Genomic DNA, 15628 nt, shown 5'->3' with positions numbered 1-15628 from the left:
GGGTTTCTCGGTTATTTAGCTACGCGCGGCCAGGTGGGGGTGTAGCTAGGGATAGATGGGATAGGCAGATTCGGGAAATAGGTAGAACCTTTGTGAGTACGTGCAATGGATGAGTGTGTGCACAAGGCAGGCGTGCCACCCGAGTACGAATGTCTGTCCCGTCCGCTGCAGAAGGCACAAAAGTGTAAAAAGTGCTATTCGTAGATCTTTTTTCAAACAAAGCAAATGGTGGTATCAATTGCCCCGGCTCCTCCATGCCCAGCCTCTAGACCTAGCTGCACCGAGTTGAGACGACCCCCGAGATAGAAAATACAACTAAGGAAAATATAGGAAAGGAAGGAAATGTTAAGGAAACATAGGAGGAGACTATGTCGACAGTGGTACTTTTACAATGCCAAACAATGACCCAAAACCCAAAAGGAAATATATGTATAGTGGAAAACAACGCAAAAGAAACGAACGTTATACTTCCTTGACGCTTTCCGTCGCAGCGGCGGCGTCTGCAGTGTTCTCTTCCGCCAGCGGTTGCTGCAGCTCCTCTCCCTCCGGAGTACTCTGCATCCTGTCACCCTTCATTGGTCCCTTGCGCTCGACAGCCTGTTTCAGCACCTCGAGCCTTTCCTGGGTGACGCGGATTGCATCCTCCATCTGGCGCTGCGACATGCGCTCGTCGCCGAGCTTCTCGCCCATACGACGAACGTCCTGCTTGCGCACCGTCGGCGCGGCAGGCATACCCATGCCCGAGGTGCGATCCATGCGCACCCGCTCCTCCAGCCAATCCCACAACTCGCTCTCCTCGCGTCGCCACATCTCCTCGTACGCAATGACGCGCTGCGGCGTCGCCAGACCCGGTACTCCCAGCCCGCCGTAAGGTGTCTTGGCCTTGCTCGGTGACCGGAAACTCATAATAAGTACCATCAGGACCAACACCACGATGACGAGCTGTGCGTTGATAAATCCGGGTAGCATGTCTGTAATTGGGCCAAGAATACCATGCAGCGGCTCCAGCAGGCCCCAATCGGCCGCCTTCGCCTCTGCTGGTGCTGCCGCGGCAGGTGTCGAGGCTCCATTGGGTGATTCGGATTCCGCCTTCTTGCGGCCCTTCTTGCCCTTCTTGCCAGGTTTGCCACCTGATGGACCCGCTTTCTGGGAAACGGCCCCGCGCAATGCGGCGACTAGGTCTTTCGCATATGCCAACTGACCCTCGTTTGTACCCTTTTCGATGGGACCTGGAGAATGATGCGTCAGTAAGCGTTTCGCAAAGTTAGATAGAACCAAGTCGTATGAAAACAAATAACAAACACATCAGAGATGGCACGTACCCTTTAACCAACTCTTACCCGACCACTCGATGGTGCAGTTCATAACCATGCGAGTCGAGTTGCCGGGGCCCCACATAAGGCAATACTTTGTCTTCACCAAGAAGATGTTACCGCTCGGCACATCCGGGTTCTGTGTCGAGCAAGTAACGGTAACAGCCTTCTCCAAGTCGAACTGATCCAACGTCTGCGTAACGATACATTTGGTTTGTTTCGGGCCGATGGGAGCGTTCAGAGGCTTGATGAACGAGTAATTGAACTGCTTCTTGCTCTCGCCAAGTCCTTGCTTGTCGTCTTCCATCTGCAAGTCTTGTGACTTCTGATCGTCAATCAACCATTTCCGCATCCATGTGCCGGATTGCGGTCCAAACATCATAGAGTAAACCTTGCCTAGCGGAGCAGGAATGGTAGTATCCATAAGAACGATAGGGAAGTGGTCTCCATCATCGCCGCACTGAGTCTCTCCATGAGATGCTGGGCCGGGAAAGTCTTGAGCATCGGGAGCTCCTGGTGCGGGGGCCTCGGCGGCACCAGCATCCTTGACAGGACCACCGTTGGCGGGCTGGCCCACTGTGACGGCAGAAGGTTTGCGGCTAACAGATTTGCCACCTTGTGTCTCGGCATTGACCTCACTGCCAGCAACGCTGCCCTCGCCAGGTTCCTCGAAGCTTGCAGCGGCCTCCTCATCGTCATCTTCGTCGTAGACTTCGTCCTCCGAACCTTCTTCTGAGCCATCTTCGATGACTTCAGGCGCTTCTCCCTTCTCGGTCTTGTCTCCGTTTCCTGCGCCAGGATCGAGTATAATGCCGTTGAGAGAACTCTTAAGGTTCGGATGGCTGATTTTCCAGATCCCAATCAGGAGATCATAGGTGTTGTCTCTGCTCACAAGACTTGCAAAGACATTGCGAGCATGTAGAGTCTGAATGACGATAGCGTTTGGAAAGATGACTGCTGTGCTCTTCTTTTCAATCGTGACGACCTCGTCGAAACTAATGACAAGGTTGGTCACCCATCCCAGAATGTTGCTGGAGAAGCAGATATGACCTTCGGAGACATAGAGCCTGCCGTGCAGCAAAATGTCACGTTGAAGCGCAGCGCTGTAATCGTCAATGAGATAGTCGTCCTCTGGCACGCTCCGGAACTGCTGATGAAAGTCCCTGTTTCGCTTAGCGCTTGCCACGGCGAAGCCCGTTGCGGTCCGTCCAGCGGTCAAAGTCGTCGTGCTATGGCTCAATGGAGGACCCACGCCTGTGCCGGTGGTTGCGGAGCTCCCACGATGTCTGCGTGTGCGACCACCGCTCAGACGGCTCCGCATGCTACCGCTACGCTTGACCCGAGTCTCAGGTAGGTCGCCCGATGGCCCTGGCTGTGCCTGCGAGTCCGACACTGCTGACAATGATCTTGAACGCTCGCCGTTCAATGCACCCTCTGCGGGTCCACGGAGGTAAGCGTCAGAAACAGCCTTCGCCGCAGCGCTATCCTCCGCTCTTGCCGAAGCTTCATCTGCGTAGCTTATAATCGGCGTAAGAGGCCGCGACCCCACCATCTCTGCATTGGATGCCATATCTTTATTCTCAGATCCAGTCTCTGCAATCCCAAGTTGGCTCAGACTCAAATCTCCCGAACCAAGTGTTTCGATCGCAAGCTTCTTCTCAGGAGAGCCAGGTTGTTCGGGCTCAGACGTATCGGAAGCACCGCCAATAACCTCTTCTCCACCCGCTGCACCAGTATTTTCGGTACCAATCTCAGGCGCGGTTACGCTTCGGTTCCGTTGACTGGGATAGGTGATTGTACTGCCCAGATGAGTAGCGGCGTTTTGGGCGGCAGAGAATACCGATGAGAAGAAGCCGGTTGTTGGTGATGTGAGGGTGCCACCGGGGGTCTTGGTCTCTTCGACGGTCGGGGTCAGGGGGGCTAATATCGAGTTCGAGAGCCTGCTGGGCGGATTGGTCGATGAGCGCGCACGGCGTGAGACGATGTTCCCAGAGGGGGCAAGGATGACCTTGGGATCGGATGGGGATGGCTTGTGGTCTGCTTTTGAAGCAGAAGCGGCGGTAGCAGGTCTAGCGAAATAGTTTGGGTTGGCGTCGGTGGGTGTAGGGGGCGTTAGGATCGTGGTCGGACCATGACCTAGCTCCGGGGCCGTTGGTGGTTTTCTGCCGGTATCGATATGGTCCGGAGCTTCGGTCCGCTTCAACGAAGCCTGCGGCCCTTCTCCAGATTCGAGCGGCGCCTCTTCTACAAGGTCAACCTTGGAGCTGCCACGCGACCTCTTGCCGGTGGAGAATAACGAGCCGAGTCCTCCTCCGCTGCCGGTGCTGGCGGACTTGGTGTGCTCGGTGGCAGACTTGGATGTGGAAGGCTTCTTGGCGGTTCCGAACGTGTCTTTGAGCTTTCTTGCTGGGGATGAACCGCGCCTCTTTGATGGTTGGGGTTCGGCAAGGGTGCTCGCGTGCTTTGGCGCCAGCGTGTCGTCAATGGATTGTTCGGTGTCGGAGATGGTGGGGAGGGAGGAGGAGGTTGAGTCGACAGCCTCGGAGGCAATCAGAGGGGAGGAGAGGGTAAGGTAGCCAGCGTGAGATTGGTGTGGGGAAAGCGAGGGTCTGACGGGCGGTCTGAAGGCGAAGCAGGATGATTAGCGTAGATAAAGGAGACGCAATGGGAGGGGCGTCGCGAAGAGGGCATTCAATCAATGAGAAGATACGAATACGAAAAAGAAGCACCGCCCGTTGTGGTGGAGCGTCTCTGTGGAGGGCGGGCGAGGGTAAACCGTAAAGGAGCGTGGGCGGGCGGGTAGGGGTGCAAGGGCGATCCCCGAATCTCACAGCCCGCGCGCCCCAAGCTCGCCGGCATGACGCCAAGGCGAACTGAGGGCAGATGCAAGCGCCAACCTCAGCAAACAAGAGGGGAAAAGCAAATGATACTCACTCTTCTGACTCGTCCTCTGTCAGGAGGCTGCTGGCGACGCTCTTGTGCAGTGCCAGGTTCAACGACTCCTCGCTCCCGTGGTGGCTGAGCTCGTACTCCAGGCTGTTGGCGGCCTCTGCCTCTTCATCGTGCCGCCGTGCCCTCCGCAGAAGGCTCGACAGGCGATTGGGCGAGTCAATGCTGTCTCGCCGGCTGTCGCTCGAGCTTCTCGCCTTGTCTCTCAGCTTCCCCAGCGCCTCGTCGATCGAAGAGCGCAAGCCACCAGCGTCGTCTTCAATGCCAGGCACCAACGGTGGCGCGGTGAGAGAGTCGCTCTTGCGATGGCGACGGCCAGCGAAGACTTTGGAAAGGCCGAAGCGGGTGGTCGAGCGCACTGAGCCCACGTCCGAAGAAGAATCCATGGTGTCTGGTGCAACCGTGGTGACAGGCGTGGGCAGGCAGAGTTAAGGCGCGGTTGCACTGGACTATGATGTCGCTATGTGACAGCAGGATACTAGGGAACTCGGCACGGCGGCTCGGCGCTGAGGCTGAGACGCTGAGACCTTGGAAGGAACGCGTGGTAAGAGCGCATCCCCATAATCGTGAAGAGCCGCGGTATATCGTGATGTGCTGCTTTTAATTCGTCGTTTCCTTTTCCTGTCCGGGCCAACGTCATCCGCACGCAGATCATCGCGTACCCCAAAGCAGCCGCACCTGCTCCCGCACTCCCGCTCCCCCGTCAAAGCAACAACCACCGCGTCATGGAGACGGCACCACTCACTCTTGTACTCCACTCCCACTGCCCGCGCTCTTCTCTCCCTCTGACAACTACTAACCATCTCTCTTTTCCCAGGCACATGCCCATGCGCGCAACGCTTCCGCCGAGACGTGGAAGGCCAACTCGTCGCAAGCCTCCGATGAGCACCAGCAGGCTGCCGGCGAGTTCTCCAAAGCCGCCAAAGACACCGGCGATGCCGAGGCCCTACGCATACTGCGCCTGCTCGAGAGCCATCATCACCGGCTGGCAAGCATCATCAGCTCCAAGACCGCCTCTGCTCCGACCGCACCCCAACCCGAACCGTCGCAAGACGCGCCCTCGCCCGACGTTGCTCCCCCGGCTGCTGCCACCCCCGCAGCTCAGACTTTGTCGCCCAAGAGAAACCCACATTCGCCGAACAAGGCCGCGCCGCGCCGCAAGCCGCTGCGTGATTCAACCTCTTCGATTGCCAGCAATCTAGCGACTGCCCGCGGCATTCCTGGCTCCCAGCGTCGACCGGCAGCCCCAGCCATATCCGTGCAAAATGCGGACGGTAGGATATTCAACAGGGCGGACAGATCCGTCGCCCATGATGCCAGGAGAGAGGGAGCACACCACATGGCCAAAGCCGCCGCGGATGCTAGCTCGTCTCCGCAGGCCAGCAGGGCCACAGAGGGCGAAACTTCTATGGACAGGCCAAGCAAGTCAGACGAAGGATTTAAACGCTTCTTCTCCACTTTTGAGACCGTTTATTCTGCTCTTTCCGCTCCTCTAGCTTTCGCGGGTCTTCCTCTGATGGCTGAGGAGACCCCTCAACCACCTGCACCCCAGAAACTCGCTGCAAGATCATCGGTCAAACACCCTTCCATAAGCATCAAAGATGGCGCAAATGTTAAATCAGAATCCAACCCAGATCCCTCAACTTTTCTCTCCAAGGCTACATTGAAAGCTCTCGAAGGGACACCAGGAAGTAATTTCGGCCGCCCTGCCGAAAGCTTTTATGTAGTGCCAACCACGGGCGGTACAGTTTCGTACGCCGGTATACTGAACCACAGCGGCAGCCAGGGCCATAACATGCCCTCGCCCATTATTGAAGAAGAAGGCTCCTTTGAAGGCGACGAATTTGTAGATGCCAACGAGGAGCCTGCGCCCCCTTCGCCTAAAGCTTCTCGCACCGGCCATCGGACACGACCCGGATCGGCTGGTAGTGCTGCTGCCGCCGGAGGAGAAGTGGTCCGAGCCAACACAGGAGGTAAGAAGACGATGGAAGAGCTGGAGCTAGAGAACAACATGATGCGCCAGCTCCTCGACAAGCTCAGCAAGAGACTGCACATGTGGGAGGCGTCGTCTCAGTCGCAATCTCTTGCACTGGCGCAGAGCTTCCGGGCTCAGCGACCGTCGCAAGCGTCGCCGCCCACGGTTGGAGGTAGCAATCAGTCTGACACTAACATGGAGCAACGGCTGCGGGAGCTGGAGATCTTGGTGGAGTCAATGGCACGCGAGAAGGAGCTCACGGAGCGGGAGAACGAAAAGGTGACTCGGGAGAACGAGAAGCTGTTGAGCGTGCTTGGCAGGTACCGGGAGAAGTGGGAGGTACTGAAGGCCGGGGCGCGCGGGAGGCGAGAGCGGGGCACAAACGGCGGGAATGGCGCAGTCGGCAACACGAGCGGCGGGGCAGTTGAGGCTGAGGTGGGTGGGGGTGGTGGTGTGGACGAGTGAGGGACGAGGAAAGGTCTTCCAAATATAGTAGCCTTTTACCACGTAGTGTACTAAGCCCGCCGGCTGTACCTAGTACAGCACCTAGCGTTGCTGGCGATCGGCGGCGGGAGGGTCGCAGGGTGTTTTGGAAACGATCGATACTCTGATACCTAGATAGCCCGCAACCAGCCGCCCACCTCTGCGCCCATAGCAACGCCGCATTCCCACCTGCAGCGGCTTCTACAGAGCCGGCTGCCGGCCGGAGCACAGACACGGCGCGCAGTAAGGCAGCTTGATGACGTTATCAAGTGCAGCCCTGACCCCTATTTTAGCGACAAATAGGCATTAGGCCTGGCACTTGACACGGCCACTCAGCCTTGCACCCGCGCGTTCCACTTTGACCACTTCAATACGCCAAGGCCGTTTCAATAATGAACAAAGCCGCCGCGACACCCGACACTTAGTTATTGCACTTCCGCCCTCGCTGACTTTGACATCCAACCGGCCCACGATGAAGTGCCCCGAGAAGGAACTCAAGAAGATCAGCGAGGAGGACGTCTGGAGTCTGTCCGGCACAGAACTCGGCGTCAACTTCCACACCATCGGCGAGTAAGTATCCTGGCCCGCCAAGCTCCGCGCAAATGAGGCCTGACTGTCTTCACAAGAGAAGCGCCCGACTGACCCATCGCCCAGAATCATCGGCTTCGTTTTCAGCGCCATATCCATAGGTGTCAGCCTATACCTGATCTTCCGCCATGCGACGCACTACTCGAGACCGTGGGAGCAGCGACAGTACGTGCCTCATTTTCCGTTCGAAATCGCTTGCGCGGCAACGTTGGGGGTCGGAGGTTGCAAATGTCGAGACAACCGCAGACCGAAGAAAAAAAACACCTCTCGCAGCCATGCCGCTACCTCCGCTCCCGCTGCAGCCTGGCAATGCCTTCGCCGTGTGGCATTGGGTGAAATGCTGACCGCATTGCCTCAGAACAATCCGCATTCTGTTTATGATACCCATTTACGCGACCGTCTCGCTCCTTTCCTTTCACTACTACCAAAAACACGTATACTTCGAGGTCATGCGCGACTGCTACGAGGCCTTTGCAATCTCCAGTTTCTTCGCCCTGCTCTGCAACTATGTTGCGCCCTCCGTCCATGAGCAGAAGGAGTACTTCCGACACGTCGAGCCCCTAAATTGGGTGTGGCCCCTCACATGGGCGCAAAAAATCAGCGGAGGAGAGAACAAGGGCTGGCTTCGGAAGCCGCGGAGTGGACTGACCTGGTTCAACGTACGTCAAGATTCATTGCTGACCGCACGGCACAAGGCGTACCATTGGTGCGGTATCTGTCAGCTGACTGAGACATTACCCAGGTTATATGGATCTCCGTCTTTCAATACTGCTTCATCCGCGTCTTCTTCACCTTTGTCGCTGTCGTTGCGCAGTACTATGAGGTTCTCTGCGAAGATTCATGGTCGCCCGCCTTTGCGGAGGTTTACATTGAAATTTTCCAGGCCGGGGGCGTCACCATCGCCATGTATTGCGTAATTCAGTTCTACATTCAACTCAAGCCGGACCTGGCACAGCACTCTCCATTTTTGAAGGTCCTCGCCATCAAGCTGGTCATCTTCTTCTGCTTCTGGCAAGGCCTGCTCATCGACTTTCTCACGAACCACGATATCTTGACAACATCCGATTACCTCGCGTATGCTGATATCAAGGTCGGAATACCTTCTCTCCTCGTCTGCGTTGAAATGGCCTTCTTCGCCGTCCTGCACCTCTTCGCGTTTCCCTGGAAGCCCTACAGAGTCAGTAAGACTCAAGTCGCAATGGATCCAAACTACACCGCGGACCCCGATGCGCCTCTTACTGGCGAGAAAAGGCCGAAGAGATACAAGGGTGGTATCATGGGGCTTGGTGCCATTATCGATGCTTTTAACATCTGGGACGTTGTCAAGGCTTCCGCACGCGGTTTCCGCTGGCTATTTGTCGGCGTCCGGCATCGTCACGAAGATGCCAGCTACCAAAAGACTGGCCTGACCACACAGGCAAGCGCCCTCGGACCCGTGGAGATGACAGACCAGAGCAGCGCTTACCAGCGAACCCGGACAGATTCCCGCACCCGAGACGGATATGGAGATGAATTCGATAGAAGGTCGAGCATAGACGCCGACGACAGCCCTGGACACAGCCCTTTCGAGCACCCGGACGAACGAAGGGGAAGAGTGCAGCAGGATTATGGATTTGGGCAGCACGGGCAGTTTGACAATGCGGAAACGTCGTATGGCAGGGGCAGAGTGGACTCGGACGCGATGTATGGGCCGGGCAACCGACAGAGGAGCCCCGACAATCACGACGAGAGCGATGAGCTGCACCTACTGAGCCATGCACAGCCACAACCGACCAAGTTTGTCTGATGCGTTGGCCCGACTTTTCCCAGTATGTCCAGTCTGGTGTTGGGGTGTTTTATTGTTGTATTTTTCTTCTACGCCCACGGCTGCTGCACGAGGAACACTGTTAGGGAAAAAGGATGCTATTTTTTCTTATTTTATTTCTTTAGTTACTACTATACTCGCACACAGTGCTCCGCGAGTTTGTCTGGAACGAACCGTAACGACATCAATCAAAGCCTCGGCCCTCAGTTTCAGTTTGTTCGGACATGAGATAAATGGTGCGACACGTCACGTAGGCAGTGCTGGCGATACGCCATCTTGGCTAGTGTGAGGCTAACACAGGTAGGTTGGTTGTATACGTATACAACTGGTGTGATAGGTCTTGGCTGTCTCGGGCCTCGGAGATTCTGTTGCCCCTGACAAGCTATGAGAGTACGTAAGCGGAGGGGCCATTGGGGTTGGCAAAAGCTTGGCTTGATTGCGAGGGTAAGGTAATTTATCTCATGGAGCGCATGCAAAGACGATAGGTTCATAGCCGGCTGGCCGGTTTGAAAGGATGGAGTGCACTATTTTATGCAACTCCTACCGCATGCGGGCGAGGGCCCAGAGCTGAGACGGGCCGGAGTTTAGCCGGTGATGGCATCACGCATCAGGGCAAGCACTAGCACTTGACAGCTTCGCGCTCCGACCTCATCGCGACTGCCGCCCCAGATAATCACATCAATCGCCTTCACTCTCCCCGGCGACTTCGCTGCCTAGGGAGTCCTCCCCGTTGATGCCATGACCGACTACAACAAGCTCACCGTCGCGAACCTGCGCGGCCTCCTCAAGGAGCGCGGCATCCCCTCAACCGGCCTCACGCGCAAACAGCAGATTATCGAAAGGCTTGAGGAAGAGGACAACGCTGCACCCACGACTGGCGCGCAGCCCGAAGCCGACGACGATGCGCCACCAGATGAGGCGGAAGATGAGGAAATGAAGGAATCAATTGCGCCGGATGAGCCGACCGCCCAAGAAGACGACCTCATCGAAAAGGTGTCGGCCGAGCATGAGCCGGATCGGGAGCCAGAACGAGCCGTAGAGCACCACGACGCGATTCAGCCCACAGAGGCCTCGACCAAAGAGCCAGATGCGGTGGCGGAGGTTAGCCCGGCGCCACCAGTTGAAGAACGAACCCAGCGGCCCGGCACCGCAAATACCTCCGTATCGCAGACTCCGATCCCGACGCACGAGCAGCCATTATCAGCACCGGTAGAGGCCGAAGCGGAGACGGCATCGACCACCGCAGATCCCGAGCTCAGTGCGGAGACCTCGCGGCTTGGTTCGGCAGACATAATAGAAGATTCGCGGAAACGGAAGAGGCGCAGTGTCACACCTCCCCTCGATGCGCAGGAAGCAGCGAAGAAGAAGCTGAAACAGGAGGAAGAATCTGGAACTGTGCATCTGAAGGAGGATGGAGGCGTCCCTGTAGAAAAGGGTTTGGCCGATGCGACGGAGGGAGGGGCAAAGTGCAACAATGAGGTCTTGGCTGAGGCGGATGCGCCCGTGGATGCGGCACCTGCGGAGACTGTTCTGCCTGCGAAAACGAGTGATGATGTGATGGACATCTCGCATACCAGAATGGCTGAGGAGAAGGCGGAGCCGAGCGCAGAACAAAGAGAGGATCCAAGTATAGGCGAACGTGGGCAGCAGGTTCTCGCTGAACGTGTAGATTTTGAGGAAGATCAACGCGACCGGAGAAGTCGCTCTCCTGAAGGAAGCCGGAGACCATCTTCACCACGCCATTCCGCAAAACCAGTCAAAGAAGTCCGCTATAAATCTCTCTTCCAGCCTGCATCTGGTCCTGGGTCTGCCGAAACGCCGTCCCATGTCGCCGATGCAGCTGAAGATGATCGCCCAATCTCTCCAGCCTTACACCCCGCCACCCGTGGCTTATACATCCGGAACTTCATGCGCCCACTACAACCGGCGGGTTTGAAATCCCACCTCATCGCTCTCGCCTCCCCTCCGTCTTCAGCCAGCCCCAATCCTGATGTGCTTGAGCTATTCCATCTCGATCCGATCAGGACACACGTCCTGGCACTTTTCAACTCGGTCAGCGCGGCAGCACGCGTCCGGAGCAACCTCCACGATGCGGTCTGGCCGGCCGAGCGCAGCAGAAAAGCACTATGGGCGGACTTTGTGCCCGAAGAAAAGGTGCAGGAGTGGATCGATACGGAGGAGGCAGCCACAAAAGAGGGCGGCAGCCGCATGGGCAAGCGATGGGAAGTCATCTATGAGCCCGTCACACCCACCAACGACGACGGCGACGCAGACGCACCCACGGAAAGCAAGACCAGCGTGCGCGCCGTCCTGCGAGAAGCCGGCGCCCCCTCCGCCACACCCACGCAACCCAACTTCCCCAGCGCGCGCACCAACAGCCTCTCAGGTCCAAGCACAGCGCCCGCCCCGCCCGCACCCTCTACCTCAAGCAAAGACGGCAGCGGCGCCGCGCCCTCGGCCCCAGCCGCCTCCCCAGCCGCCAAGCCCTTCGTAGCACTGGACAAGCTCTTCAGCTCCACCACCGCAAAGCCAAAACTCTACTTCCTGCCCGTGCCCCAAGCGCTCGCAGACAAGCGCCTCGACGAGCTCGACCGCTGCACCAAGCGCGACTGGCGCGCCACAGACGACGACGCAAAGCCTCGTCGCCGCTACACGTTCCAGGACGGGGAGGTGCTGGTGGATGCAGGGCCAGAGGAGGGCGCGGTGGCGGAGCCGAGAGTGAGAGGACGTGGCGCGGAGAGGTTTTATAGAGGTGGGGGGAGGGGAGGGGGCGCTGCGGCGGAGGGGAGGCTGGGCGGGTATAGAGATGGGGGTGGGTATGGTGAGGGGGGCGGATTTGGTGGTGGGCGTGGCGGGTTCAAGGACAGGGGGTGGGGCGACACGAGGGCGTATGAGTTTGGGAGCGGGCCTAGTCGTGGTGGTGGCAGCGCGAGGTGGAGGTGAGGTGGATGGATGTCGTCTTGACTGCCTGGCGTGGCGTTCTTCGACGTGGGTGGCTAGGTCCTTTGAGGTTGCTTTGCTGGGAGGATGACGTGCTGTTTAGCTAGCTAGCTTTCTATCTGATATGATCATGCGTGCATGGATGAATGGATGGATGGATGGATGGGAGGATAGGAGGATGGGAGGCGGAGTTCCACTCAATCAATCAATCAACAATCAACAATCACTTGACAATCACTTAATCAGCTAGTTACTTCATAGACAAGACATAGGCACGAATGGAAGCGCGTACGCATGCACACTTGCACACCACTCATTCATACGGATCGGATGTCAGATCGCGCACTGGATGTTGAAGAAAATAAAAGTAAAGGTAAAGATAGAAAGAACGGAGAATGATCTGGGATATATCCCCGTTCGTGGCTAATTGACGGACTGACGGACTACCGAGTTGACCGATCCCATTAACGCTGTATCGCTGTATCGCTGGCTGCAGTCTGGCGCGCATCGCTCTGGATGATAGATCATGGATGATGGACGATGAATGAATGCATGAACGCATGCATGGCTCGTCGAATAAGAAACAAGCACGCAAGCACGCAAAGGCCTAAGCAACTGAACTCCTCTCCTCTCCTCTATACGGACTGACCCCTCAACCCACGCACACACACATTCGTACACCCACAAACACCCTCACATCCCCACGCCCTCTACCGATTCACAGCCGTGAACCCACCCCCCGGCCCCGTGGCGCCAGGCGCGCCAGCAGCACCGCCAGCACCAGCATCACTGAACCCCGCCGCACCCGGCGCGTCCCTCATCTCTGCGTCCGCGCCAGCACTGCCAATCCTGCGCTCGCCATTCGCATCCGTCCTGATCTCGGGGCCCGCGCTCATCATCTCGCCCGTCGCGCCGCCGCCAGCGCCCAAGTGCGCCGGCGCAAACGGCCGCCCGTACTCGGCGCCGGCAGGCGGGGGCGCGCTGCCGCCGTTTTCCGCGCCGGCGCCGCTGCCACCGCTGCCGCGATCGAACGACGACGTCGTGGATGCAGGGCCCCCGGCAGGAGCGCCACCGGGGGGCGGGCCGTCCAGGAACTGTGGCTGTGGCAGTGGCAGGCCGTGCGTGATGGGCATGCCCGGGTGCTGGACGTGGGCGCCGGCGGCGTGGTGGCCTGAGAACGGCGTGCCGGGGGTGCCGTTGACGCCGAGGGGCGTGAGAGCCGGCGGCGGCGGGTTGCCCGGCCCGGAGAAGTTGAACAGGCCACCTGTCGTGCGGTGCGGGTCGGGCGTCGACTGCGTGCTCGGCGGCAGCGGGGGCATGGCGTGCAGGTGCGGCTGCGAGGGGTTGCTTGCGGCGCTGGGCGAGTGGTGCGGCGGCAGGCTGCCGCTGTGGTGCGATTCTGCGGGCGGAGTCTTTTGCCGGGCCGTGCGCTTGCTGCGCGTGGGCTTTTCTTGCGGCTGGAGCGCAGACTATCGTCAGTGAGGTTGTGGAATCTACACGAAGGACTGGATCTTACGGTTGGTGGAGGACTGGTGCTCCGATCTGATTCATCCACGTTTGGTGCCATTCTCTCCGAAAGCCGCTCCATCAAAAAGGCACGCTCTAGCCGCATCTTCATGATCGCGCGGTCTAGACGCCGCTTCCTCACACGTGCAGCATCGTTGTTTGCTTCGATTTCATTCAGTCTCCGCTTCAGGGCAATGCATTTGCGGTAGTAGGCGGCTTCCACTGATGGTGGTAGAGGTGTTCCACTAGGATCTTCTGCCGTTAGTTCCAGTGCAACAAACAAAAGGCCAAGTTATGACAACAATGCTGAAAATGTGACTATGAAAGAAAGCAGAATCCGGACTTTGCGGTAATGCACAAGTGTGTTGGTAGATTTTTTCCCTTTGGATCCGGAATTGTGCTCCAGGTTCTTCTAGTGATGTAACTAGAATAATCTTCGCCGCAAGGTTCGTCTAACGGTTGGAATTGTCGCCATACAGTGATCATCGAAGTGGCCATAGCTGGGGTGTCGATCCAGCTTTATCCTCAACATCCTAGGTAACCGTTCGATGACATGATCCGCTCGATGGCCGTGTGACGGCGGCTAAACTACCCTCATCGAGATCCAGATGCCCATACGATTCTTTAGACACAGTAATAAAGCCTCTCGATCCTGGGGGGGTGAAAGCAGAATTCACTTGTTCAGCCAGTAGGCTATACATCGAGCCACCAATGCACCATAGCCCAAAACACGTGTGCGACGGATCTTCCATTATTGCCATGGATATCCCCGATATTCTCTTCCGCAAAACAATTGTCCAGGGATCCGTTATAGCGTTTGCGGGAAGTTTGATCAACCGATGGTTGCAGTGGTGATCGGGCTGAAGGTTCGGTTTGCGGGGAATCGCTCGATGCTTTCGATTTTTGGCGTGGATGAATGTTTGCACTTTGTGCTACCGTGGCGTCTGCTCTCCGGGTGGCTGGACTGTAGGTGCTGGTGGTATGCCGAACAGTGACGCGTTGATTGGTAGGCATCGTGATATGCATGGGCCACGTTATATCATACGAGCATCCCGGGCTGACGCGAAAGCCCAGTGGTGTGGTGAATTGGTGACTTTGCTCCAGAAGTAATCCAGGGAACCAGTGTCATGACATACGATGCATATGGTAGTCGGCTAGAGGATGCATTCGGGAGGTGTGTAATGGTGTTTTGGCTTGAAATCGCTGTCGCGTAAAGCGTCCGAGGGTGAAAAGGGTGCCAGGAGTGTCCAGAGGTTGACCGGGAGGGCTGGCGCGATAGGATACAATGCAGGCTAGGGAAAGCGCGGAAGGAAAGTGAGCAACGTACCTGCTGGAGGCATCTTTTTCTCTTCTCCTGGTGACGGGGTGTTCTTTGGATGACGGCGACTTGGAATAGCGGGATTGTGGGTCGGGTGATGGGAGGAGGTTGAAGCAGGGGCTGGCGAGGGTGTTGCTGGAGTGAGAAGAGAGCTTGCTTGGCGTGCCTGGGTTGTGCTTATGCTTGGGCCTGGGAGGAGAGCTCGAGTTTCCGGTGCGCGCAGTAGACCAAAGACGCAGTTGCGCTAGTCAGTAGGGCTGAACAGCTTTCCCCAGCTGTGCAAGTCTGGAGAAACCCCAAACCCCGCGCCTTTGCTCAACTTCGTCCGTTATGCTGTTTGCATGCATGCCTCTGGCCTCCATATCTCGATTTCATCATTTTATCCATGGCTATCCGTTGAGTAAAAGCGTTTGAGGCTCCAGTGCCGCGTCTCACACCTGCTTAGCATTAACTGCACTTAACGTCCGTCACCGGGAACCGAGATCCACCGTCTAGCAAGACAGGGGACGATACAAGCAGTCCCTACAGAGTACTTCTTGCCTAGCTCACAGCCGAGTCCTGGGTATGGGTGAAAAGGTCTTAGAGCACACACAGACTCTACATATTTTAACTGGGTTTCTTCTTCTACTCCGTACAAGTATCACCATCTCGCTTCACCGTAACGGACGTTAGTTGTCGGGGGGGACACCCGGACACTTTACCGTAGGTGCCATTTTTCCGTCTAGATACTACCTACCATGTCGACATGCATA

At 57.4% G+C, this 15628-nt stretch overlaps 5 protein-coding genes across 6 annotated transcripts; 3 read left to right on the top strand and 2 right to left on the bottom strand.

The window, feature by feature from the left end:
* Window positions 1-462: 462 nt before the first annotated feature.
* K452DRAFT_306793 (uncharacterized protein) lies at window positions 463-4648 on the bottom strand (the record flags this gene model as incomplete). The annotated part of the gene is made up of 3 exons (XM_033543018.1): window positions 463-1229; window positions 1323-3934; window positions 4248-4648. The coding sequence occupies 3 exons, from the start codon at window positions 4646-4648 to the stop codon at window positions 463-465; spliced, it is 3780 nt and encodes a 1259-aa protein (XP_033399896.1).
* Window positions 4649-4976: 328 nt separating this feature from the next.
* Window positions 4977-6951, top strand: K452DRAFT_267394 (uncharacterized protein). The gene is made up of 2 exons (XM_033538840.1): window positions 4977-5011; window positions 5080-6951. Exons 1-2 carry the CDS (start codon window positions 4988-4990, stop codon window positions 6700-6702), a joined length of 1647 nt encoding a protein of 548 aa, XP_033399895.1. The 5' UTR covers window positions 4977-4987; the 3' UTR covers window positions 6703-6951.
* Window positions 6952-7070: 119 nt separating this feature from the next.
* Window positions 7071-9390, top strand: K452DRAFT_285419 (uncharacterized protein). The gene is made up of 4 exons (XM_033540110.1): window positions 7071-7290; window positions 7375-7473; window positions 7667-7967; window positions 8051-9390. The coding sequence occupies exons 1-4, from the start codon at window positions 7193-7195 to the stop codon at window positions 9092-9094; spliced, it is 1542 nt and encodes a 513-aa protein (XP_033399894.1). The 5' UTR covers window positions 7071-7192; the 3' UTR covers window positions 9095-9390.
* Window positions 9391-9756: 366 nt separating this feature from the next.
* Window positions 9757-12350, top strand: K452DRAFT_357090 (uncharacterized protein). Its single transcript, XM_033546090.1, has one exon. It carries the CDS (start codon window positions 9851-9853, stop codon window positions 12053-12055), a length of 2205 nt encoding a protein of 734 aa, XP_033399893.1. The 5' UTR covers window positions 9757-9850; the 3' UTR covers window positions 12056-12350.
* A 101-nt stretch (window positions 12351-12451) lies between these two features.
* Window positions 12452-15028, bottom strand: K452DRAFT_316908 (uncharacterized protein). 2 transcript variants are annotated; one of them, XM_033544014.1, is made up of 3 exons: window positions 14886-15028; window positions 13569-13810; window positions 12452-13509 (listed from the first exon to the last, which is right to left on the bottom strand). In XM_033544014.1, the coding sequence occupies exons 1-3, from the start codon at window positions 14896-14898 to the stop codon at window positions 12763-12765; spliced, it is 1002 nt and encodes a 333-aa protein (XP_033399891.1). In that variant the 5' UTR covers window positions 14899-15028; the 3' UTR covers window positions 12452-12762. The 2 variants fall into 2 exon arrangements, with proteins under 2 accessions (XP_033399891.1, XP_033399892.1); XM_033544015.1 differs by lacking the exons at window positions 12452-13509; window positions 13569-13810; window positions 14886-15028 and adding an exon at window positions 14241-14646.
* Window positions 15029-15628: the final 600 nt, after the last annotated feature.

The sequence above is a fragment of the Aplosporella prunicola genome (genome assembly GCF_010093885.1).
Source record: "Aplosporella prunicola CBS 121167 unplaced genomic scaffold K452scaffold_7, whole genome shotgun sequence".
NCBI classification, from domain to species: Eukaryota; Fungi; Ascomycota; class Dothideomycetes; order Botryosphaeriales; family Aplosporellaceae; genus Aplosporella; species Aplosporella prunicola.
This window is presented reverse-complemented; position numbering and strand designations above follow the sequence as displayed.